The sequence below is a fragment of the Sorex fumeus genome, unplaced genomic scaffold (assembly GCF_029834395.1).
Source record: "Sorex fumeus unplaced genomic scaffold, SorFum_2.1 ptg000003l, whole genome shotgun sequence".
Lineage (NCBI taxonomy): Eukaryota > Metazoa > Chordata > Mammalia > Eulipotyphla > Soricidae > Sorex > Sorex fumeus.
The window spans coordinates 21,677,084-21,703,136 of NW_026606060.1; the positions used below are offsets into that span (position 1 = coordinate 21,677,084).

At 35.7% G+C, this 26,053-nt stretch overlaps 1 protein-coding gene across 10 annotated transcripts in view; it reads right to left on the bottom strand.

Moving 5' to 3' along the window:
- Positions 1–4,453: 4,453 nt before the first annotated feature.
- The window catches only part of KCNC2 (potassium voltage-gated channel subfamily C member 2), a 207,735-nt gene continuing 186,135 nt past the window's right edge, over positions 4,454–26,053 (bottom strand). For 2 of the 10 annotated variants that reach the window (XM_056114503.1, XM_056114513.1), the window contains exons 3-5: positions 14,051–14,978; positions 12,216–12,380; positions 4,454–5,649 (exon numbers count right to left, since the gene is read on the bottom strand). In XM_056114503.1, coding sequence (XP_055970478.1) covers positions 5,498–5,649; positions 12,216–12,380; positions 14,051–14,978 — 1,245 coding nt within the window. In that variant the 3' untranslated portion in view covers positions 4,454–5,497. Of the gene's footprint in view, positions 6,817–7,200; positions 7,692–10,051; positions 11,619–12,215; positions 12,381–13,465; positions 13,663–14,050; positions 14,979–26,053 lie in introns of those variants that run through there. The other 8 variants (XM_056114558.1, XM_056114531.1, XM_056114550.1 and 5 more) reach the window with 8 other exon arrangements.

Here is a 26,053-nt window from a genome sequence, read left to right on the forward strand (position 1 = left end):
GATATATTTAATCAAACAGACAAAATGATTCTATTCAAAATGACATTTTAAATTATGGTGTAGTTAAATTGTCCTGATAATGATAATGCCAATTTTACTTGTTGCTGTTTGATACAGAATGTTATAACCATGGGAAAGTAGTTTTTTAAATTGCAGTAACTAGGAGGATTGGTTAATGACTGTAAACTTGTCATAAGTTTGTGTGGGGCGAAGGGCAGTTAATAAGAGAAGGGATTAGTATGACAATAATAGTTGGAAGTGATCATTCTGGATATAAACTTGGATATAAACTGAGTGTTGAAAGTAGATAAAGGGATACACATGATAACATTGCAGTATTTGTACTGCAAATTTTAATGCCCAAAAGGAAGAGAGAAAGAGAGAGAGAGAGAGAGAGAGAGAGAGAGAGAGAGAGAGAGAGAGAGGAGAGAGAGAGAGAGAGAGAAGGGAGGACGGAGACAGGGGAGAGAGGGAAAGGGAGAGAAGAAAAGTGCCCACTATAAGGATAGAGGTAGGGAGAGGAGGCAGGGGGAAAACTGGGTACATTGGTAGTAGGAAAGTTACACTGGTGAGGGGAAGGTGTTGGAACATTATATGAATGAAACCCAGTAATGAACAACCTTGTAACTGCGTATCTCACTGTGATTCAATTAAAATAAACAAATAATTAAAAAAAAAAGAGTGAAAAACCTATTCTGGTTAAGGAAGTACAAAACCTATCCCTGGTCAAAGGGACCATCAGACAGACACAGCCATGGAAAAAATATTCTATTATAAGGAGGAGGGTGGGGAGGGTAAAAATCAAAACATTTAAAAAATTAAAAAATAAATTATGGTAACTAAACTTTTAATATTCTGTACATCAATATTTTCAGTCTTAAAATAAATCACAAAAAAATCTCTCCTGATCAAAATATTACACAACAGTGAGGATGCACTTAACTATCAATTTTTTAAATATTTTTGAGCTGGGTATCAGTATACTCAAAGCTAACTCCTAAATCTGCACTCAGGGATTATTCTTTGTACTGCTAGGGAACCATATACGGTTGCCATTGCAACCTGGCTTGGCCATGTGCAAGTCAAACACCTTATTTTCTGTACTATTTTTCCAACCCCAAACTGCTGATTTTTAAAATTTTTATTAGAAAATAAGAAAAAAGAAATATAATTAATAAACCTGTCTGAATACCAGAAAAAAAGGAAGAAAAGGCAAATTGAATAAAACATTTTGTTTATGGGATAGAAATTATAGAACTATAACTAACTTTTAAACTGATTCCCATAATTTTATTATGTTTTACTAATACTTTAAATCAAACAATATATTTAGTCTGAAGTGGAGCAATAGTTAGCACTGTCCTCCCGTTGTTCATCAATTTGCTTGAGTGGGCACCAATAACATCTCCATTGTGAGACTTGTGGTTACTGTTTTTGGCATATCCAATACATCACGGGGAGCTTGCCAGGCTCTGCCATGGGGGCGGAATACTCTCGGTAGCTTGGCAGGCTCTCCAAGAGGGACGTAGGAATCAAACCCGGGTCAGCCATGTACAAGGCAAATGCCCTACCCACTGTGCTATCGCTCTAACCCAATTATAACCTAAAGTATAAAATGAATATCCTGAAGTTCATAATGATATATGATTAAATAAATTGGAGAGAAGGGACCATCTGCATAGATTTTCAAATAAATTAGGTACTTCATCTTAAAAGAGGAGTACATAATTCCTTTTACTATATTGGGTTGCACATAATGTCTTCATTCTCACTATATACAGTATGAAAAGGGAAAAATAATTTTATAATGAAGTCACCTTACAGACACTATCTCAGATGACAAAGATCAACTGTACCAAGACCTGATATTATGAAAATGGCCCACAATCTTCCTTCAAAAAATGTAAACCCAGTCTACTCAAAAAGAAAACATGAGAAAAATCCCAACAAAAGGTTTTCTTGGAGGGGCTTGAGAGAGAGAGCTCAGGACACTTGCCTTGCACATAGCCAACCCAGGTTTAATCCCCAGCATCCCACTACTAACACTCGGGAGTGATCCCTGAGTACAGAGCCAGGTGTAATCCAAGTTTCTCGAGCTGAAGCTTTCCAATAAGTGTATTCTAGGAGCCAAACATAAGCCTACAGCCATCCACAGTACTGCCCCATGAACCACTAGAGGTGATCCCTGAACACAGAGTCAGGACTAAAGCGTGGTGTAGCCAAAGAAATTTTTTTGAAAAGGAAAAATATTCTACAGTATACCTGACCTCCTCTGAACTCTCATTTCATAAATAACCTATGAATGATGAACACAATAGACTGAGAAAATGAATTAAGAGAACTGAAGATTTACTCTGGACTATGATAAATTTTTTAAAAAAGTAAGTGCAAATAACTTACCGTCACCAGAAATTGTGATTTTTGATATTCAATTTTCAAGTGAAATTCAAACTTAGGTGTTTGCAAAAATCTGCACATAGACCTTTATGAGTATTTTATTCATTTGTCAGTGGGTGAATGAATAAAATGTATTGCAAAATAGTATTTAGCACTGAAAAGAATGAACTATCAGGCTATGAAAAGATATGAAGTAAACTTAAATGCATATCACTAAGCGAAAGAAGCCAAGTTGTAAAAACTGCATAGGCTATGATTCTAACTATATTGACATTCTGAACAAGACAAATCTATGGAGATATAAAAATCTTCATGATTGCTCATAGTTAAACATAGAGGAGGGATGAGTGCAGATGAATTTTAGGGTAGAAAAACTTCTGTTTGATACACAATGGTGGTTGTAAAATAAGCATTTATTAAATTTCATAGGATATGCAGTACCAAGAGAAAAATCTACTGAAAACTATGAACTTATGTGATGACGATATACCAATATAAGTTCATCATTCTTGTGATTATTATATCACTGTGCTGTAAAATATAGGTAGAGGGAAAAGTGTGAGGGAGGGGTAGGTAGTGGACTCTATACTTTCCACAGTGTTTTGCTCTGAACTTAAAATGGCCCCCCAAATTAAAGTTGAATTTTTTAACTGTGTGTCAGGTTTTGGTTACACAAAAGCTTTGCCATAGTCTGAATATTTTAGTGTTTAAATACATAATTAGTGGCTCATAATTTTGACATGATAGTATAAGAAGTAGAAAAGTAAAAGAAAAGAAAAATTATGTCATATTAATTCGATTGAATTATTAAAACTTTTAGGCAAATAATAAAATCGTCATATCCTTCCAACAGAACTGATTTAAGTAATAAAATGTTATTTAAAATTTAAGATAATTATTAATAAACTGAACCATTTATATGGAAAAATGAATACACATCTAAAATTTAATAATGTTCAAACAGTTAAACAATCAATTGAACTTTGGCAGGGAAAAATGAATGTAAGGATACAAATTTTTTCAGTAAGAAAAAGTTAAACCACATATTTTAATCATCATAAACGCCTATGGATTTTCATACTTAATAAGTTCATTTAACTCTAAGTGTCTTCAAGTACATTATAAATCCTCCAGAGTGCCTGCTTCGTAATACTGCCTCTTAACATATTTATTGTCTCTGCAGTTCACTAATGCTATTCCATTAATGTGTCTTGTGATTTATTCCAAAGCCAAAAAATACCTTCACTTTCATTCATGACTATTTAGTCTTGATTTTTAATGAAAATGTGATGGCAATTGTTATCTATTAGTAGATACTATTTCCCTTTCCTACGTGCCTTGTCTTTACATAATACATCTAAGACCCTGACACCATTGTTTAAAAACATTGTTCAGTAATCATACTGGGACAGTTTCCTAGTTTTCTAAGTCCCATGACTCAATCATTTATTTACTGTTCTTTAATAAACAGTAAATAGTTTTAATCATAGAAAAGCATTATAGGTAAGTAATGGATTACCTAACCTTATTTCTCTTTTCATTTCACCCTTTAGAGTTGAGTTCATTCTGACTCTTAGAAGGGAAATAAATGTACACATAATCTAATCATTTAAGTAGAACATGTCTCTTGCAGCAGGAAGGTATGGTGCTGAACAAAGGCTACTCCAAAATGATATAGACTCATGTTTAGACTATAAAGCTTTTACCACAAAAGTCTCAGTAAATACTTAAACCTTATGAGGGAAAGTAGATTCTTATGAGACTAGTTTTGCCTTTCTGGTACTTAAATTAAAACTAAAGAAAAATTTAACGAGTTAAAACAAAAAACTGCCTCTAGCACTTCTGTGATGACTAAATTGGAGAGAGTGGGTGGAAATTCAGTACTAGTCACAACATGCCATGTAAATATTAGAGACCATAATAATTAATTATTTTCTATCAGAATTATGAGAGAAATGTAGGCAAGGCTAAACACTTAGAAAAGGAAAACACTGGCTTTCAGCTGAATATTTGAATGAAAGTCATAAGTGTGTATATTTATAAATTCTTGCATCCCTACATATCTGGTTTTGGACAAGAAAGCATAAAAATAGTGAAAACTCCAAAACAAACAGAAGAGCCAAGAAAAGAATATGAATAATTTAATCAGATAAGATTCAAGTTTGCCTTTTATTTTTAGAAGTTTGCCCCAGCTCATTTGCCTTTTACGCTTCACTTCAGTTGTTACATTTTCATCAGTTATTACAAGGTTGTACATGCACCTTGATATGTTCACAAAAGGTCCACAATACAGGGGTTCATAATTATATATATATTATATTCAGAATTCCAGGGGAACTTATAGATTCTAGAAATATTTAGTAAGCAAAGTAAAGATTTCTTTTACAGTTTCAGCTACAACAGTTAAAGACAAACACAAGTTTCACTGGCCACACAACTCACAAAAAGTAGTTAAAGAATAAATTTTTATGCAAAATATACATTTTAAGATATAATTTGATTACTATTCCACCATATAATGACATTTCTCTTTAATCATTTAATAAAAAAATACTCTCATTGCCAGAATTTTTTTAAATATTTATAATTGTAGGTAACAATGACAAAAGACTTAAGCTATGAATAATGATGGTGAGGTTATATTTTGCCATAATGACTTTCCATAGTTAAACAAATGAGTCTAAAAATAAGTCATTTTGATAAATAGGCACTGAAATTTCACAACATCATATTACAAGCTGATTATTTAAGGGGTTTATAAGGAAGTTACACAATCAATGTTCATGAATTTAACCAACAACAAAATAGGGATATTAAGACAGACCTAAACTACACCAATATCACTGCTTCATATGATTCACAGCACAATCTACTGCAGCCCAGGAAGGGTAATTCACAGAAGTATGGGCTTATTTGAAGCTTCAAAGATGTTGATCATGAATTTGCCTTCCTTTGAAGTGAGACGGCCAAAGCTGTTGTCCCATGCACATATATGTTGGTATTTACATTGTTTCACGGACATGGCCAGTCCACAGGCAGACCACTCATATGGGAAGCACCAAATGAGTTGCAATCACTTCTTATATGAACTTTAAATGACTCAAGTTGAGAAAGAACCTCTTCCAAGTGCAACCTGGTCACATAAGGGCACGTTCAGCAGCAGAAGTCTGTTTCCAGAACAGTCCTTGGTATGGCTAAATTCCATTGTCCCCTTTTCAGCAGTCAAAAATCCATGAAACATTCTGTATAACACTGCAGTCAATAACAGCAGCACCAGACAGTATATTAATTCTTTTACAATAAAGCTGTATGATATTATTACTTTCTATGTGTACAGTTATCAAAACATCACTGAATCTCTATGTATCCGATATATACGTCTGGGTAAATACACTGCTGTAGAAGATCTCTGACATGCAGATCATGCTATAGGGTTTGGGGATATGGAGTAATACATGTAATGTGATCAATACTAAAAGTGACAATGTCTTCCTAACAAAGAATAAACAAAATTAGGAATCAATGAACAATCTCAAGGATCCTTGATGCCTTAGAAAAATTATCATTCAATTCATATAATGGCATTTTTCTTCCTTAACATGCTCAATAAGCAGATACACTATTGCTATTGCATTCATAGGAATGTGTAAACAAAATTCCTTCCACTGGTCTAAATTAGAGTCCCTAGGGGTTATGTTCGGGAGTAATGATGAATGCTGGTTTCTAGGTTGCAGAAATGGTCACTTCAACAGACCACAATTCAATTGTAATATTGCTACCTACATCCTGCTTATCACAGAGGTTCACAGTACCAATAAAGTAGACTACAGGGCATTGTTAATTTATACATAAAGAAGAGAAGCTGTTCCAAACAGTAAAGAAGGCAGGCACTAGGGGAGAAGACCTAGGACAAAAATCATGAACTTCTTATATCAAGGTATTTCTGTACTTCATGGAGACAGATGGCATACAGTTAAGACAGGGGGCTAAGACAGACAAATGGAACAACATACAGGACAAAGCACCTGATTAAACACTGCTTGAAAATTGAATAAATCTTATGAGTCAGAAATTTAAGGCTGATCAAGAAAGACCTCCATGAACACCAATGCTCCTTGATGTTTACACCAAAATTAAGAAATAGAATAAACAATAAAAATAAGATTTTTTTTAATAAAAGAAAGGGATAAAAAGACACGAGAGCTCTGGGTGATATTTGGCACTCTGCCTCTAAAAATTATGACAAGTTCTGGGGTTTGAAAAAATGACTTTAATACCAAGCAGCAATTCCTGGCTAAACAATGCACGCCTGGCTGGCAGTTACCTTTCTCTCGTGTTTTGGGCCTTCCCCAAGCCATTAAGTAAGAGCTTTGGCCTCAGCTTGCGTGTAAGCAGTAATGACAACCTCTTTGCAGTTATCTGTGTGCAAACAACCAGAGACATTCAGAACACTAATACAATACTTTTCAATAGAAGTCAATGAATTAAGAAATTAAATTATTTGAAACAAATATTTCTTTTAAAGAGCAAAGGAAAATATCATCAAAGGAAATTTGCCTTCCCCTGCTATTCAACATGCAGAAAAGTAAGTCAATACTTTCATATCAACAGGATGAACTGCTGCAAGTACATATGTCCTGAGCCATCCTTGGTTCCCAAAACTGAGACACTCTTTTCAAGGTGACAGAGACAAGACAGTCCATGCAAATTAACTCACTTAGGGCTTATGTGCAATCAAGATAGGATCCCAGACATTTTCAAAATATATTAGAAAGTCATCCAAAAAAAAAAGAAGAAAAAAAAATAACGATCCAATGAAGTGCTTGGCATTTGGAAGCACATTATTTTAAATATGTCTCCCTGAAGGTATATGTATTTGTTCGTGTACTGGCCAATATCGGACACTATCTGTTGCTTTATTGCAAGAGACGATCAGGGCAATTAATATGGAGAAGTGGTAGCACTACTTTAGATAATCTTTAAAGTCAGGATAAGATTCATAAGCTATCCAAATAGCATTTCTGACTTCAGATAGTGGTATCATGCAGGATTTATATTGTATTAATGGAGATTGGAGTAACTCTACATTTAATTATTTTGAATATGGGGTAAACAGTACTTGAGTTAATACAATTTATCTGACTGATGCAATTTGGTTTACAAGATAGATGGGATAGGAGATCGAGAGCGCCTCAGAGGACAAGGAGAGTTGTAGGGTGATGTTACTGGAGAGAGCCTCAGAGCATTGCCTGCCAAGCCCGCTATGTTGTTTAAGCTTCTGGATTTTTCATATCCTTTTATGAAAAAATGCACAGATATCAGTTGAATTCAACCAGAAAATAGACAAACAACACCATGCAGGGTAAGCAAAAGTACTATCATTTTAACAAAAAAATTGTTTACAAATAAATAAAAATTGAAGCAATTTATAACTAAAAATGTTTACCATATCCATCACTTCCAAAAGAGTAAATTTACTGCAAGAGTAAGTTAAAATTTAACTACAGAAGAGTAAATTTACTCTAGCTTTCATTTTCAAAATTGCAAAAATCACAAATAACAGTGCCAATAATTCAAAATCCAAGTTTTTCTAGATTATAGTTTATATTGATGTGAATTTGGCTTATACTACACCAGAACTCTTAAAAATTAAGCAAAGCAACTTAAGTAAGATATAAACTGGTTAAAGTTTTTAAATTCAGAAGTTCCTAAAAGAACTAATAGGCTAACTTTTGTCTTTGTTTTCACATTATTTACCAAACTATTAAGCCATGCGTAGCATTTTTTCTTCTCTTTTTTTTCTTTTATTTTGTTTAATTTATTTTAGTTTGGGGACCACACCCAACCATCCTCAGGCCTTATTCCTGGCTCTGCACTCAGGGATCACTCCTGGTAGGACTCAGAGGAACCATGTTGGGTGCCAGGTATCAAACTGGGTGATCCACATGCAAGACAAACATCCCCGCCCTCTATATTATCTCTCCAGACCTTCAGCATGCTTTACTTTAACAAGTCTTTTTCCACCTTTTTTAATCTTTCAGCTTTATAGAGTTAATAGGATGGATCTCAAATAATGACATTAATAAATAATGCCATTATTTAGTGACTATACAGAGAAAATCCATTCCTAAGCCCTGAACTAAAAAAGTAAAAAGGATTTTGAAAAATGAGTGAAATATCTTGAGTCATAATTTCAGTGAAATTAAGTCAGAATTTGATTGTATGATCTTATTAGATGTCTCTCCCCTGCCTGGAATTAAAAACAATTTAATCTTATTTTTTTCCATTTTATTACTTTACATTCTAATTTTGTGGTCCTCCAAGCTACTTTTCTTTTTAAGTAATATATTTTTATGAGATTTCCTTGGAAGAATTCATTGTTTATTCTCCTTTCACTGGAAAAGGAGAACTTATCTAAGAAATTTACTGTTGTTTTGATTTATGAGCATTCATGTCCATATTTTTCTGTAGTGCTCATTCTCAACATAAACACACACAAACTTCTATCACACAAGATGTCTTCTTGTATATTTTGGTAGACATATCTGCACTTGTGGTAAACTTCTCTAGGAAACAATTTCTGCTACTGAGAAAATTATTTAACATTGTGTTTTGTTAATATTTTAAGGTTAAAACAGGAGTTGGTTGGTGCACTTTAATCTTCTCTGATTAATGAATAAATAGTTATTGGAAGGATATCTTAAATCATTTTAGTTGTATTTATTATTAAATTTGGACACACAACTTGGAGAATTTTTGAAATAACTTTTTCTGTCTGTATAAAATAAAAGTGTAAACTAGCCTCTAAAATAATTTAGATTTAAAAGAACTGGTTAAAAATGTATGAACCAGATAGGATGCTACTAATAATTATAATAAGAAATGACAAGATAACACACAAAGATTATGTGAAATTACTCAGAAATATTACCAAACCTAAGGGGTAGGGGGAAAGCAAAGCTGCAAAAGAATTAAGCAAAAGTATAGGAAATGTACATCTTCTCTCCATAGTATCCAAGAGCCTCCAGGAAGTCAAACATGTTTCATTGTTTTATAGTATTGTTCCTAGTTATATGTAAATCAATTGCTGTTATAAATGTTGAATTATTTTTGAATCTGTTTTTAACAAAAGACTATAAATTCTATATGCATAATATTTTATTTTAATAAACAATCTCAGTGTTCATTTGAAAATATATTAATTTAGTAACAATTAGTAAATTAGTAAAATTAGATTATCCATGAGTTCACTTCTTATTTAGTCTTTAATTGCAACAAGAAAATTGGTTTAAAATTTCCTCATCTTAATTTTACTGAATATAATGGACAAAAACATAGTTCCTGAGAATAAATAATATTGAACCTCATTTGCGCTAATTTATATATTCTACATTTTACACTGTTCTTAACAGTATGAGTTTATTTAAAGTAATATTGAAATTACTTATCTGAGTACAGTCAGTAAGCATTTTTTTGTTTGTGATGTTTTCCTAAAAATATTCTGCATAAATATGAACATCAACTCTATATATTGAAAATTGAATTCCTTTTAGGGAATTCATATGTGTTCTTATTGTTTCCCCACTATAGATAGTAACATATTATTCTAATACTTTTTATAATAGTCTATCAGTGTATTTGATCAAAAAAAAGTAGTTCAATGGAAACAGTCACTTCTTTCTATTTATAAAGGGGAGAATACTAAGAATTCTACAATCAAATTAGTAGACAACTTGAATGGTAAAAGAAGAGTTCACATGGTGATTTAATGGGTAGAAATAGAAGAAATCTATCATCTGCATAAAATGAGAGAGGGTAAAAAATGATGAATTCCTGAAAGACATGACAAGACAACACACAGAGATTAGGTGAAATTAGCCATAAATGTTACCATATCTAAGGGGGGAGGGGGGGAAGCATAGCTGCAAAAGAATTAAGCAAGAATGAAAAAGAAGTTAATTTTAGTGAAAATGACAGAATAAAAGAATTATAAATTTTCCATGATGCACTCATTGATAAATCAGTCATATTTGTGAGACAACATTTCATACAAGCTAAATATCTTATTAATTGCTTTGCTCATTAAATGCCATTTTACAAAAAAAAACTCTATCTTCACATAAAACCTTGTAATTTGCATAGTCTTTTTCCATCTTTAATCTCCTTCACAGTTTAAAATTCAAACTATTGTCTAACCTGGAAGAAAAAAGTTCTAGATAACTCCTGAAACATGTACTCTTGGTGTAACTATTTCACATGATAATATTAAGTAATGCTCAAAAAATACTTATAATCAACCACATACTACATATAAACATATATACATGCATATATAATTTGCTAAAATATATAAATATAAGATATCATTAGTTAGATATTATTTGATGTTTATTCTTTACTTTGTCTAAATACTACAATAGTATATTAACTATGTTCATAAAATATTCAAAAATTATTTCTATATAATACTTAAATTTAAAATAGCAAACGAACCTATTCAGACCATTGAACTACATTTTGTTGTACAGCAGGGAATGAAAGTAATCAGAATGAAGTAGCATTTAAAATATCACACCTTGCAAGACAAAAGAAGAGTTTCATTACTCTTCTTTGATACTCAAAGACATGTAGAAGAAAGGACAAGAAAGGGTTCAGAGAGAATGAAAGAGAAGTATAACATGGGCAATGAGATATTTTAAATGAACTGTGAGTCACAAAAGAAATATTACAGACTTAACAATAGAAAAGTATTCAATAGGGAGAAACTACAATGAATAGCAAATAAGCACAATTTTTTTGACAATAGCTAACATGAAAGTCTTGAAGTGTCTTTTCATTTCAATTCATTCTGTTGCATAAGAAATTATATACTTTTTACTGTTATCTCAATTAGCACAGACAAATAATTGTAGCAACAAAGCAGCTGGACACAACAAAGATGAAGGTAATCAAAGAGCAAACTGGCCTTTTGATAAAGGTACGCAAATAATTTATTAAGGAGAAGAAAAGGGGTCCAATAGCTCTAAGATAGCTAAATTTTACTCAAAAGAAAAAGAAAAAAAAGCAGCACCTAGGGAAGAGTTAAAAAGGCGTAATCAACGAAAACAGAATCATGTGATGGAGTGGAGCTCTAGTATTCTTTATATTCCTCAGCCAACAAAATGTATTCATTCGACAAATATTTAAGTGTCTTCAATGGGCCAGGCAATATTCAGTATAGACTGAAAAGAGTAATAAATTAAAATTATTATTATTAGCCTGAAGAAAATTTCAGTAAATACAAAAGTAATTGCTTAAGTAACTAGATATATTGTTCTCTATGACTAAGGATCTTGTATATTGCTCATTTCCAAGAAATGATAAAAACTGCTCCCAAACTGGATAAAAGATTACAATATGCAGAACATCTTATTTGAATAAAATATCAGTCATTGTTTTATAATTAATCACTTACTATATATAGGTATAGAGCTAATTAGTAAATGTTATTAATTGTACAAAATAACTTTTAAATACTCCAAAATGCATTACATTAAAATAATTTGGCAAGTGACAATTTTTTAAAACTTCATTAAATTCTACCCATAGAAAAATATCAAAACAAGAAATATAGAAGGGTGAAATGCTTTTCAACATGACAATCAAGTAAAGGATTATGTATTAATACGTATCTAAAATAAAGAAAGATGTGATGACAAGTGGAAAGAGCACTAAATCCAATCTTTCTAAGAAAATGATGAAAGACCATTCACATTCCACACAGTAGCATCGCTTAATTGCCACGTCATGTCATAGGAGCTGTTTAAACGAAGGCCTACCTTTCCTGATGCCTCCATCAGAAGCACACGTGTAATCACCTGTTGTCAGTAGAAAACATGTTTCCCCTCTTCTGTTTTTGTCTCTGGTACTAGATCGTCTGATGGGGAGCCTTTCTGGGGGTGATAATGGCGGCTCACTTCCTGTACTGTCGTCACCTGATAAGACTGGTCTCAGCACCATGCCCATTGACAGACAGTGATGGATGAGGAAATGAGACAGTACAGAGAGTTTACACCAAATGCTCTTAATACAATCACTCAATATACAAAACATAATAATCACATTATGATATAAAAAAAATTATCACTCACTACAAAAATTTACATGAAGCAAAATGGTAGAAGCAAAAGTACTGTGGAGGGTAGAATGAAAAAAATCCCCTGAGAAATTTAAATTCTACTTGTAACTTATTTAATGGGGAATGTATTTTCATAAAAGAAATGTGAACATGGGGGCAACAAAAATTAATATTTTATCTTAACATGCTCTCTATTTATTGTGGATACAATTCTTTAAAAAGTGGAGTTTATTGAAACAAAAATGCCTAATTAAATGTGTCTTTGTATTTCTTAAACACTTGCCTTTATTCTTTTTGGAAAGCAATTTTTCCAAAAATCTTAATAAAAATGATATTAAAGCTCACATATTTTGTGTGTAGGCACTCTGTTTTAAAGTGACAGAATATTTTTAGCATAACATTGGTACAAAATAAACTTCCAAATACCCTTGAAAGAACTGCCTTTTTGCTCTTACATGCTTGTAAAACATTTTCACATACTATTGCTCTAGCTACTAATTTGCCATAATAATGTTTACCCAGACTGAGAAGTCTTTTTCCATGCCCTTCAGAGCACTCTGAACAGGTACTCTGAAAACAAGTTGATGAAAGAAGCAGAACAAGCTAAACTCTTACTCTCATCAAGATATATTTGGCCTGTTGGCAGAAATCTAGACAGAATTCACACAAAAGAAAAGAAAAGGATAGTAGTAAACAGGCTTAGATTCTCTTTCTAAAATATCTGTGAGAATAAAAAGAATAGGAATTCAGCTATTCACAAGAAATAAAGTATCCAAAATCCAGTTTACAGATGGAATAGAACTCAGTGGATAGGGCAATTCGAAAAAGAGGAAATAAGAGTAATTGAACTTTTCCATTTATTGACCAAAAATGATGACTTATCCACTGAACAATAGAGGATTGATTATATGACCAAATTCCTTGTTTCATTTAAAGAGATTATGCTGAAATGCCCTACCAATGAAGAACAATGAAAACTGAACCAATCCTCCCAAATATTAATTAGGAAGACCTCCATTGTTAAAAGGGCTATCTTCCATAACACTTCTTTAGTGCTTAGGCCTTTGCAATGTAACAGCTGTTCTTCTTAAATAACTGCTTCTTGTGAATTAGATTGAGGTGCATAGCCCCAAGTGGCAGTGATAAAACTGAGGTAAACATATCAATCCAAATGAAAGAGAGATAAACATTTTGGGATGAAGGATGGAAAATGGTTAATACCATACCATCACAGCATGCAAAGAAACAAAGAAACATCAGCACAAAAGCAACAAAAAAGCAAAAGAAAATATTGGCATCATCAGCAAAGGGCATCCCACTAAAGCAGAAAATAACTCTATAGATATGCAAGACATGTACTTAGAGTTCATTGAGAAAAGCTATAATCTAGCTATCTACACACCTAACACAAACATGGTTGTGAAAAGTAAACCGAAATTCATGGACTTTTGCAGAAATGAAAATGATTGCCTTCTCCCTAAAGGACGCACTCGTCTAGAAGGTATTCAGTGACATGCATTTCAAATAGTGGCTTACCTGATCTGCTATGTTCCAGAAGTCGATTTTCTTTACCGAGACATGTGTCACTCTGTGTACTATTGCAGGCCATATTTAATTCTGTCTTGCAAAAGGTAGGCGAGCTAGCCTGAGGAGCAGGAGGAATGTGCTTCTTTCTTTTTCTTGGAAGTTTCTGCTTCGCCATTGCCAAGGAGTAGTACATTCCAAAATTGTTCACGATGACAGGCACTGGCATGGCTATTGTCAACACTCCAGCCAGAGCACACAGGGCTCCCACCAGCATTCCTGACCAAGTCTGAGGATACATGTCCCCGTAGCCCAAGGTAGTCATAGTCACCACAGCCCACCAAAACCCAATAGGTATGTTCTTAAACTGTGTGTGCTCACTAGCTGAAGGGTCATTAGGTTGAGCTCCTACTCGCTCCGCATAGTAGATCATGGTGGCAAATATCAAAACTCCAAGAGCCAGGAAGATTATCAGCAGCAAGAATTCATTAGTACTAGCTCGAAGAGTATGTCCAAGCACCCTCAGTCCTACAAAATGTCGGGTAAGCTTGAAGATTCTCAGTATCCGCACAAACCTTACCACCCTAAGGAATCCAAGAACATCTTTTGCAGCTTTGGATGAGAGCCCACTGAGTCCCACCTCTAAGTAAAAGGGTAGGATGGCTACAAAGTCAATGATATTCAGGAGATTTTTGATGAATTCAAGTTTATTGGGGGAAAATACAATACGGACTAAAAATTCAAAAGTAAACCATATCACACACACTCCTTCTACATACGTCAAGGCAGGATCCGTTTCAATTTCATACTGCAGAACGACACTTGTGCCATTGATAACAGGTTCTGTCTTGTTTTTAACAATGTTGAAAGCTTCATGTGTCTCCAGACAAAACGTTGTGATTGAAACCAGGATGAAGAACAAAGAAGCAAAAGCAATGAACTGTAGGGGTAATAAAGAAAAGAAAAGAAAAAAGATTGTAATCTGAACCATAATATGCTCTACCCAAATCTACAAGCATTAATTTCTATAGATTAAAAAAAGTAAAATCATACTTAAAAATTATACGTGGCATAATTTAAGTTAAAAAATAGGTATGTAGGTAACAAATAGAGCTTCATATTAGATCATGTATATTCATTTTTTTTTCCAAAGGTAAAAAAAGTATTATCTTTCTGTCACTGTCACTGTCCTCCCCTTGTTCGTCAATTTGCTCGAGCGGGCACCAGTAACATCTCACAACAAATTGTGAGACTTGTTGTTACTGTTTTGGGCCTACTGAATACATCACAGGGAGCTTGCTGGGCTCTCTGAGAGGGGCTTTCTATTGCAAAAAAAAATTTTTTGACCCTTTAATATGAAAAGACGATATTAACTCTAAACTAAAGAATACAGAATAAATACAAATATTGCTTTAAAACTAGAAATCTTCATCTCTTACATAAAATTCTATATCTATAATATAGATAAAGTAATTAACCACACTAATGGAAATACATAGCATTGTAGCACTGTAGCACTGTCCTCCCATTGTTCATTGATTTGCTCGAGCATGCGCCAGTAATGTCTCTATTGTGAGAATTATTGTTACTGGTTTTGGCATATCAAATACATAATCTTCTAAAATTCAGTTTTTATTTTTTAATAAAGACAGTTTCATAGTCATGAGGCATAAATGCAAAAATAAACAAATGGACAAAACATCTTTGATCCATGTTACTAGTGTTACTAACTTGCATCAATTTAAGGCGAGGATTGATTCAAAAGAATAAATCAATGAGAGAATAGTCAAAAACAATAAAGAGAAAAAAGTAAATGGCAAATTAAAGGACAATTTTTCACCTATAGAATCAGTATTGTAGCTTAAAGATTTAATCTTGCGATTTTTATGGTACCGAGTTTAAACCTCCAGTATTTTATGTGCACTGTGCTCAATCAAGTAGTTCTTTGTCCATTATCTATTGGTAAGCACCATAGACACCTAGTTCTCTGATAATTCTGTAAGTTTTGCAATATTAATAAGCAACTAATAGACTGTTCTATGAATGTCTAAATGAATTATTCAGATGCAAGAGATTATCATTCAACTAGAACCAATCAAGTAGAGAAGTCGTTATTTGGTAAAAATAGGGTTTATCTCAAGCCGAAAGCTATCCTTTAATATCTGTTCTGCAATAATAACACTGAAAAGATCATGGTTTCAAATGAGATAGAAATCACCATCTTTTCCACCTAGGTGAGTTTCAATTCATGAGATATATGAGATATACAGAAAAATAGAGGCTGGAGCAATAGCACAGCAGGTAGAGCATTTCCTTTGCAGGCAGCTGACCCGGGTTCGATTCCCAGCATCCCATATGGTCCCAGAGCACCTCTATGGTAATTCCTGAGGGCAGAACCAGGAATAACTGCTGTGCATTGCCGGACATGACCCAAAAAAGCAATAAATAAATAAATAAATATAACCAAAAGTACTTAAAATGGGGTCAGAGCTATAGTTCAGCACATAGGGCACTTACCTTACATGCAGCCAATCCTTGTTTGATCCAGAGCACCCATATGGTTCCCTAAGTCCACCAGGAGTGATCCCAAGGACAGAGCCAGGAGTATACCCTGAGCACAGCTAGCTAAGTCTGGCCCCAAGTCAAAATCAAACACTTAAAAATATTGTTATCTTCCTCAAAAAAAAACCCATTACAAATTTAGAAACAGCTGTCATGCAGGTTTGCACTAATTTTTACAATACTCTGACAATAATTAAACATTTTGTTTTGTTTTGATGCAGGGGGAGGCTGCAAACCTGACTGTATTCAAGAATTATCCCTGTTTTGTGCTCAGGAATATACCTGCATGATGTATGATCTCTCCAGCCTTCTCATAGTAATATAAAAACATGTCATTTTCATTGTTTAGACTTTCTATCCACAACTTCCAAATTCCCTTGACATTGGCATTATAATTTGAAGCTTCATTCTTCCTGGACACATTGCATGATTTAAGAATAATTTTTACTCGACTTTCTTAATGTACACACAATTTCAGTTCTATTTTTAATCAAGTGGTTGTTGTAACACATAGTATTACTAAAACCTAATGACAGTTTTAGAGAATGAATCAATTATCTTTAATATACATAATTTCTCAATCTAATCATATTTATATTGTGAGTCATTCTTATTTCTGATTCAGTCTAAAATATTATTCCCACTGTATGCCTTTGACTCCGCTGCCACTCCCACCTTCCACCATCCTTAATAGTCTGCAGATTTCATTAAAAGTTTTAATAAAAAATTCTACGTATAAGATAGTAAAGGAGATTTTTTTACAGCATTCAGCTGAAGAGAAGGACAACATGGAGGGCGGGATCCACAGATCCCGAAGGAAAAAAAAAAAAACAGGTTCCAAAAAGAGCTGAGATCATCGGGAAGCCCCAGATGGGGTAGGTACCGCATCCCGCCTCGCCCAGATGGAACCCCGGTGACCAGAAGCCTCTACAACCACAGCTCGAGTATGCAGGAACTTGGACTTTTCCTCAAAACCGCGCGGCCGCATGACATCTCTCTATATACAAAGTGATCCATGGGAAGTAAACCACCCAATATTTCTCTCTGAAAATCATAGTTAAGTTTGGAGCACGGCCACAGCCCCAGAAACACAAGGACTTAATGCAGAACCCAGCAGCTTGGAGCAGAAAAGTGAATGGGCTATGCGTTAATCCAGGCCATCATGTCTGCCCGGAGGGGAAAGGGTGTTGGTCCCTTCCGCCCTCCTCCCTCTGGAAAGAAAGATGGCGGCCACATGGGAGCCTTGTGGACAGCAGGTATGAGCCGGGGGTGTGGGGGCAACTAAAACCTCATGGGAAGGGGGGCGTTCCGGTCCGTCCTTCACGCCCTACCGAGGTCACCAGTTGCCCCCCGCGAGCGGCTCTCCAGCACGGCCACGGCCCCAGAAGCACAAGGACTTAATGCAGAACCCGACAGCTTGGAGCAGAAAAGTGAAAGGACCATGCGTTAATCCAGGCCATCAAGTCTGCCAGAGGAGAAAGGGTGTTGCCCCATTCGCCCTCTCTTCTCTGGAAAGAAGGATGGCGGCTGCATGGGAGCCTTGTGGACAGTAGGTATGAGCCGGGGGAGTGGGGGCGACTAAAACCTCATGGGAAGGGGGGCGTTCCGGTCCGTCCTTCACTCCCTACCGAGGTCACCAGTTGCCCCCCGCGAGCGGCTCTCCAGCACGGCCACGGCCCCAGAAGCACAAGGACTTAATGCAGAACCCGACAGCTTGGAGCAAAAAAGTGAACGGACTATGCGTTAATCCAGGCCATCAGGTCTGTCCGGAGGGGAAAGGGTGTTGCCCTAGTTGCCTTCTCCTCTCTGGAAAGAAAGATGGCGGCCGCATGGGAGCCTTGTGGACAGCAGGTATGAGCCGGGGGAGTGGGGGCGACTAAAACCTCATGGGAAGGGGGGCGTTCCAGTCCGCCCTTCACGCCCTACCGAGGTCACCAGTTGCCCCCCATGAGCGGCTCTCCAGCACGGCCACAGCCCCAGAAGCACAAGGACTTAATGCAGAACCCAGCAGCTTGGAGCAGAAAAGTGAAAGGACTATGCGTTAATCCAGGCCATCATGTCTGCCAGGAGGGGAAAGGGTGTTGGTCCCTTCCGCCCTCCTCCCTCTGTAAAGAAAGATGGCGGCCACATGGGAGCCTTGTGGACAGCAGGTATGAGCTGGGGATGTGGGGGCAACTAAAACCTCATGGGAAGGGGGGCGTTCCGGTCCATCCTTCATGCCCTACCGAGGTCACCAGTTGCCCCCCGCGAGCGGCTCTCCAGCACGGCCATGGCCCCAGAAGCACAAGGACTTAATGCAGAACCCGGCAGCTTGGAGCAGAAAAGTGAACGGACTATGTGTTAATCCAGGCCATCAGGTCTGTCCGGAGGGGAAAGGGTGTTGCCCCCGTCGCCTTCTCCTCTCTGGAAAGAAAGATGGTGGCCGCATGGGAGCCTTGTGGACAGCAGGTATGAGCCGGGAGTGTGGGGGCGACTAAAACCTCATGGGAAGGGGGGCGTTTCGCTCCGCCCTTCACGCCCTACCGAGGCCACCGGTTGCCCCCCGCGAGCGGCTCTCCAGCACGGCCACGACTCCAGAACACAGAAACCAATTTCTTAACTATCTGACTTTCAGTAGAAATACTTCCAGGGTCAATAGGTAAAATAGCAGAAATCCAAAACCAACATTTAATTCTTGAACCCAGCTGTAGAAAGCAAATCACTTCACAATGCTTTTTCAGCATGTCTGATTTGGGGGGGGGTAAACTCTAAATAATAGTGGTGAATCTTTTATAGAAACAATGAATCTAATCAAAGCAGATAGAGTGTTAACTAGAATTCATTTGCCTCACAGGGACGGGGAGGGGTGGGGGGTGGGGGTTTATTGGGGTTCTTCATGGTAAAAAATAAGTATTGGTAAAGGGAAATGTGTTTGATATTTGCATGACTGAGACATAAACCTGAAAGCTTTGTAACCTTTCCCACAGTGATTCAATAAATAAATAAAAAAAAAAAAAAGAAAAGTAGCTAGGGTACTTACCTTTCACAAGGCTGACCTGGGGTTTTGATCCTCAGCACCCAACATATCCCATGAGACCCAATAGGCATTATCCCTGAGGACCTCTGGCTGTGGTCCTTCCCCCAAAGCAAAAAACGAAGTATACCATGTGCTTGCTTGATATACATTGTAGAATGGTTACCAAGATCAAAATAATTAAAACATTCATCAGCCCACATTGTTGACATAATAATTCCTATTAAAAAATTGATAAGAATGCGTAAGATATACCCTCAGCAACTTTTTAGTAAACAATCCCTTATTATTGACTATTGTTACCATATAGCTCAGATCTTCATAATTTCTTTTTATTTTTTAACAAAAAATTATTTTATTTAAAAGATGTAATCACTGTGACATACTACATTCTTTATAATACAGTTGTTTCACACATTCAGGCATTAAATGTCCCAACACCAATCCCACCACCAATGTGACCTTCTCTCCACCAGTGTCTCCAGTTTCTCACTTACTCCCCAAGTCTGCCCCCTAGCAGGAGCAAACAAATTAACATCATATTGCTTGTTACAACAAGATGGAAAATGGAGTTATCAAAAATTGGATCAATAAAAGTTAATTTTTAATAGTTATATCTCACAATGATATCACTAAAGTCATTGTCTGAGGCTTTACTGAGTAGCTGGTGCTGGTTGAGCCTTCTGTGTTACTGTTTTCACTCATTGAGCATGGGAGGCTTCTACACAACTTTCCCATCAAATTTGCTGCAAAGTAGAGAAGAGTTGTAGCATATGCATGATCCTAGATCTGACTTTCTGGGCCATTTATATGTCAGAGGGGATCAGATTTGGTGGTATTGGGCCTCTCTGGAAGCAGGGAGGATAATCTGCCTCACCCCATTCCAAGAAGGTCTCAGAATTTTCAGCCCAGAGATCTACATACTTGAGACAATTGGGCAGCTTGGTTGCTTTTCCCCATAATTCTTTTTCTTATAATTTTTTTGAGCCATTTCACGTCATTTTCCTCTTCCACAGCCTCTGGTTTGTGTCTCTATGAAATCAGCTTTGGTTGAGAAAAGGAAAAGAAAAAATGCATCAGGGAGAAATGCCTGAGAGAAGATATTCTTTGCCATGCATAAGAAAGGGCAGTAAGGACTTTCGAGATGATTCCTTTCCACATTGAGTTTTTGCCTGAAGCCTAGTTGGAGAATCGGGTTTAAGTCAGGGAACATTGTAACATGGAAAGCAGGCATCCATGTATTCATTGTGGATATAAATAGTCGTAAATATTCATCGGAGCAAGAAGTCATCAGGAAATTTCCATTGCCAGGTCTCTAAGGAACACAAGACCAGAAGTTATAATAAGATTACCATAAAGCCTTCCGTACTTGAGCATGTGACTTTTCTCAGTTCTTTCATATAAAATGGCGCCTCTGGTCTTGTTTCGGGGATCATCTTATGTTTTATCCCTTCATTCTACCTATGGAGATATGTTTAGTTAAATTTTCATTGAGGAATACTTTGTTTTATGTCATTTTTGAGAAAAGAGGTACCACTTGCCCCTTAAAAATATTTAAAGACAAGTGTTTTTAAATGGATGATAGGTCTTTATGGGAGAAATGCCTGAGTTGGGATATCAAAGAAACATCTCACACTTCTGGGTCCTACAGACAGCTCAAAGGCAATACACCTGCCTTGTAAGAATGGGACTGTGAGTTTGATCCCTGGCACCACCACCCAGATGACCAATTTCTTAACTATCTGACTTTCAGTAGAAATACTTCCAGGGTCAATAGGTAAAATAGCAGAAATCCAAAACCAACATATAATTCTTGAACCCAGCTATAGAAAGCAAATCACTTCACAATGCTTTGTCAGCATGTCTGATTTGGGGGTGGGGGGGTAAACTCTAAATAATAGTGGTGAAACTTTTATTGAAACAATGAATTTAATCAAAGCAGATAGAGTGTTAACTAGAATTCATCTGCCCCACAGGGACTGGGAGGGGTGGGGGGTGGGGTTTTATTTGGGTTCTTCATGGTAAAAAATAAGTTTTGGTAAAGGGAAATGTGCTTGATATTTGCATGACTGAGACCTAAACCTGAAAGCTTTGTAACCTTTCCCATGGTGATTCAATAAATAAATAAATTAATTAAAAAAAAAAGATAGTAAAGGAAAGTGCATTTTTACTTTATATTTCTAGGTCCTCAGCATTTTTCCAGTTAATATTGCAGTCTCCAACTCTCTCCTACTCACAAACTGTAGCAAATTATGTGGAACTTCCCAAAGTTGCTCATTGAATCAGTTCTAGCTTGCTTGCTCATATCTTTACAACAAAACACTTTTCTAGTATTCCTTGTTGTTTTTTACTATATAAAATTCTGGGCCATTTTCTAGTCACCACTTTTGCAGTCTTCATTTGCTTATTCAGTAATATGCATTAAATGCTGCTCTATAAGTTTACAGAAGTTAATAAAAACTATGCTTTAGAAGCTCACAATAGACTAGAGAATTATAGCCATTAAATAATCAATCACATAAAATTACATAATTCCAATTATGATCAATGGAATTTTAAAAATGATGTGCTGAAAGAATTTTTAAAGGGATTCATTTAGACTGAGGGATTATAGAAACCTGTAAAAAACAAACTGAAGTTTGAGATATATATGGAGGTCCAATTTATGGAATGAAAAGACTTGTATAGCAAATAATTAAACTTTTTTACAAAACAATGGTTGTCTTAAGTGATAGCACTAGCCCTATTTGAGATGAATATGAAACATTTTTAAACTCTTTACCAGTGAATTCTACTAGATGTTTCAAAGTGATCTTCTAAAGTTCTCAGAAAATTGAAGAGACAAGAATTCTTCCGATAATTTCTGAGACCAATAGCAAGCAAATAATAGCATAATAAGGTAAGTAAAGGCACAAGAAAACAATGTCCATTCTGGGGTGGAGAGCTAGAAGAGCCAGTAAAACTCTTGCCCTGAAGGCATTCAACCTAAGTTTGATCACTGGCACCATGAGTGGTTTTTCAAGTTCTGCCAGAAGTAATTTTTGACCACAGACTAGGAGTAGAGCCTGAATAGTTGCAAGTGTGACTCACAAACAAACAAAAAACAAAAACAAAAAACATTAAAAGATTGCCCACTCTTGCCATGATCGTTCAATAAAATATTGGAAGGCAGTCTAGTCATAGCAATTAAGCAACAAAAAGCAATAAAAGGAATCTGAATAGTTAATTCTAGTTAAATTATCAACATTTTCAAATAATAGGACATGACACATAGAAGGTCCTAAAATTTCTATAATATGTTTAAAATTAATAAAGTAATATAGTAAAGGGAATGTCTATAAGATCATTGACAAAAATATGTTGATATTATGTACAAAAAGTTTGAAGAAAAAACAACTGTGAATCAACTTAATAAAGTCTGTTAAAGGCTTGTACATTAAGAACTATAAGTCAATATTGAAATAAATTTTTAAGAATGAACATCTATTTCATATATATTGGTAGTATTAACATTGTCAGTGTGACCATTCTAACCAAAGCATTTTTCATATTTTATGTAATGCCTGTCAAAACTCCAATAGCATTCTTCAGGAAAATAAAACATAGAAACCACCGTGTTTAAAAAGAAAATAAGAGAGAAAGGAATAGGGAGGGAGAGAAGGGATGGGAGAAAGGTCTGCTATAGGCAGGCTGGGGCATCGGGGAGACAGGCAGGAAGGAAACTGGGAATATTGTGGAAATGTGCCTTGGTGAAGGGAAGGATTTTGGACATCTCATGACTTAATCAAGAACAAGTTAGTAACTGTATATCTTATGGTGATTCAATTTAAAAAATAAATAAATATAGTGTAAGTAGTGGAGAAAAACAAAGAAAGAAAACCAAATAAAAAGTCATTAAAATTTGTTTAGAACTTCAAAATGTTTGGAATAGCCAAAGCAATCCTGAAACGGAAAAACAGAGGCATCACGTAGCTGAACTTTAAGCTATTCTACAAAGCTATAGCAATCAAACCATTTTGGTACGGGACTAAGGCAGACGTAGATCAAATGAATAGAACTAAGAGTCAAACCTTCACTTGTGTAGGCAGTTAGTTCACAGCAAAGAAACCAAGAACATGGTATTTCATGGAAGAAAAATTTCTTCAATAAATTGTTGGAACATATATAGCCAACACTTAAATGGGTCACGACCTCATGCTACACATAAAAAGTAATTCAAACTGTGTTGCACATTTGGTTTTAAGCCCCCCAAAGCATAAAATATATTGAAGAAAGACCAAACTATCCCATGATCTTTGCTTCAATGATACATATTTAAATTCTAGTGTTTTGTAAGATCTTAGTAAATCAGCAGAAAGTGATATAATATGAAACTTAAGACTATTGAAATTGTTTTCTCCTTTAGTAAAGAGAAAACATTCATCTCAGAAGTAGATAATCATTTAAAATCCCAGCTATCTTAACCACTTTTTATTTGTGCAGTTAAAAGCACTAGATATAAAAAAAAAACAATCATTCAAAAGGACATATGCACGCATTACTCATTGCAGCACTTAGCACAATAGCTAGGAAATGGAGTCAACCTAGGTGTCCAATGACAGATGAGTAGATTTTGAAGGTGTGGTATATATCTATGTGCAAAATGATATCATTAAGTCTCACTGCAATCTGGATGGAACTGAAGGGTCACGTCACTGTCGTTGTTCTCCCATTGTTCATGGATTTGCTCGAGCAAGCCCAGTAACATTGTGAGATACTGTGTTTTGGCATATCGAATATGTCATGGGTAGCTTGCCAGGCTTTGCCGTGCAGGCGAGTTACTCTCAGTACCTTGCCCGGCTCTCAGAGAGGGGCGGAGGAATCGAAGACGGAGGAATCAAACTCAGGTCGGCTGGGTTGGCGGCGTGCAAGGCAAATGCCCTGCGTCTGTGCCATCGCTCCAGCCGGGAACTAAAAGGTATCATGCTAAATTAACTAAATTAAAAAAAAAGAATAAAAAGTCAAATACTGATGATTTCACTTATTTGTGATATATAGAATAAGAGGACAAGGAAATGCGAGATATCAAAGGGGTGAGTACCTAGATTATTTTACACCCTAGATTAGAGATCTGAGAGGATTGGGAAGGAAATAAACAGAAAGTGGAAGAAGTGGATAGGAGGTAAAAGGGCTATGAGGTAGGAGCTTCAGATGAATTGGAGCTATAGAGCTGAGGTATTTATTTTTCTGCCTGTCATCTATCTGAAGCACAGGACCAACAAAACTGAAAATATGAGATCCTAACTGCAACAACCAAATTTTAAAATGTACTTGTCAAGGAGGCAGACCGGGGGTGGAAAATCTGGGACACCAGTGGAGGGAAATTGACACCAATGATAGGACCAGTGTCCAAACATTGCATGCCTAGAACTCAACTATTTAAACTTTGTAAATCACAGTGCCTTAATTAAAAAAATGATTTAAAAACATCCCCAGCTAGCTTAGTTACTTTTTATTTGTAAAACTAAAAGCGCTAGGTAGAGGGGTTAGAACAAAGAACCAAACAGATGACAGGAAATAAAAAGTTGATATTCATCAGCTTGAGAGTGGGAAAGATTAAGGTAAATGATGTTCTTTTAAAAGAATATAAAATAGATATTTAAGAAAAAATAGGCAAGGACCCCCTAAAATAAAGTTAAGAAAGTAAAATATAACTCCACAAATATATCAGTAGAAATTTGTGACAACAATAGAAATTGTTTAAATTTTAAAAATGTTTGCTTGGTTATGCCTTCAGTAAAAAAGATACAAATCTTTTAAAATTTTATATTATTTTATATTTGCTTTTTGGGTCACACCCAGTGATGCATAGGGGTTACTCCTGGCTCTGCACTCAGGAGTTACTCCTGGCAGCGCTCAGGGGACCATATAAGATCCTGGGAATTGAACCCGGGTCGGCCGCATGCAAGGCAAATGCCCTACCTGCTGTGCTATCTCTCCAGCCCCAAATCTTTTAAAATTTTATAGTGCTTAAATAATCAACCATGGGAAGAAAAATATACACTCTGCTTCAAAAATCAGGAAAGTTAGAAATAGAAGTAAAAGGTAATCAAGAGAAATCTAACTCCAATGAAATCCACTAGAAATACTAGAAGATCCAGTTTCCTGTGGAAAGAAGAATATGAATTCAATTTAATAGGAACATAGTTTAAGTTTATTGAGGCTAGAGAGATAGTACAGAGGGAAAGGTGCTTGTCTTCTACTCAGCCAACCTAGATTCAATCCCTGGCATCCAAAATGCCCCCACCCCCACCAACAGTAATTCTTGAGTGCAGAGCCAGAAGTAACTCCTGAGCATCTTGGGGTATGGTCCAAAAAAAAATAATAAAAATGAAAGAAACAAACTTAATTTTCAAGCAAAATAGTGATCTTAGAAAACCTGATGATCTAATTCATAGAGA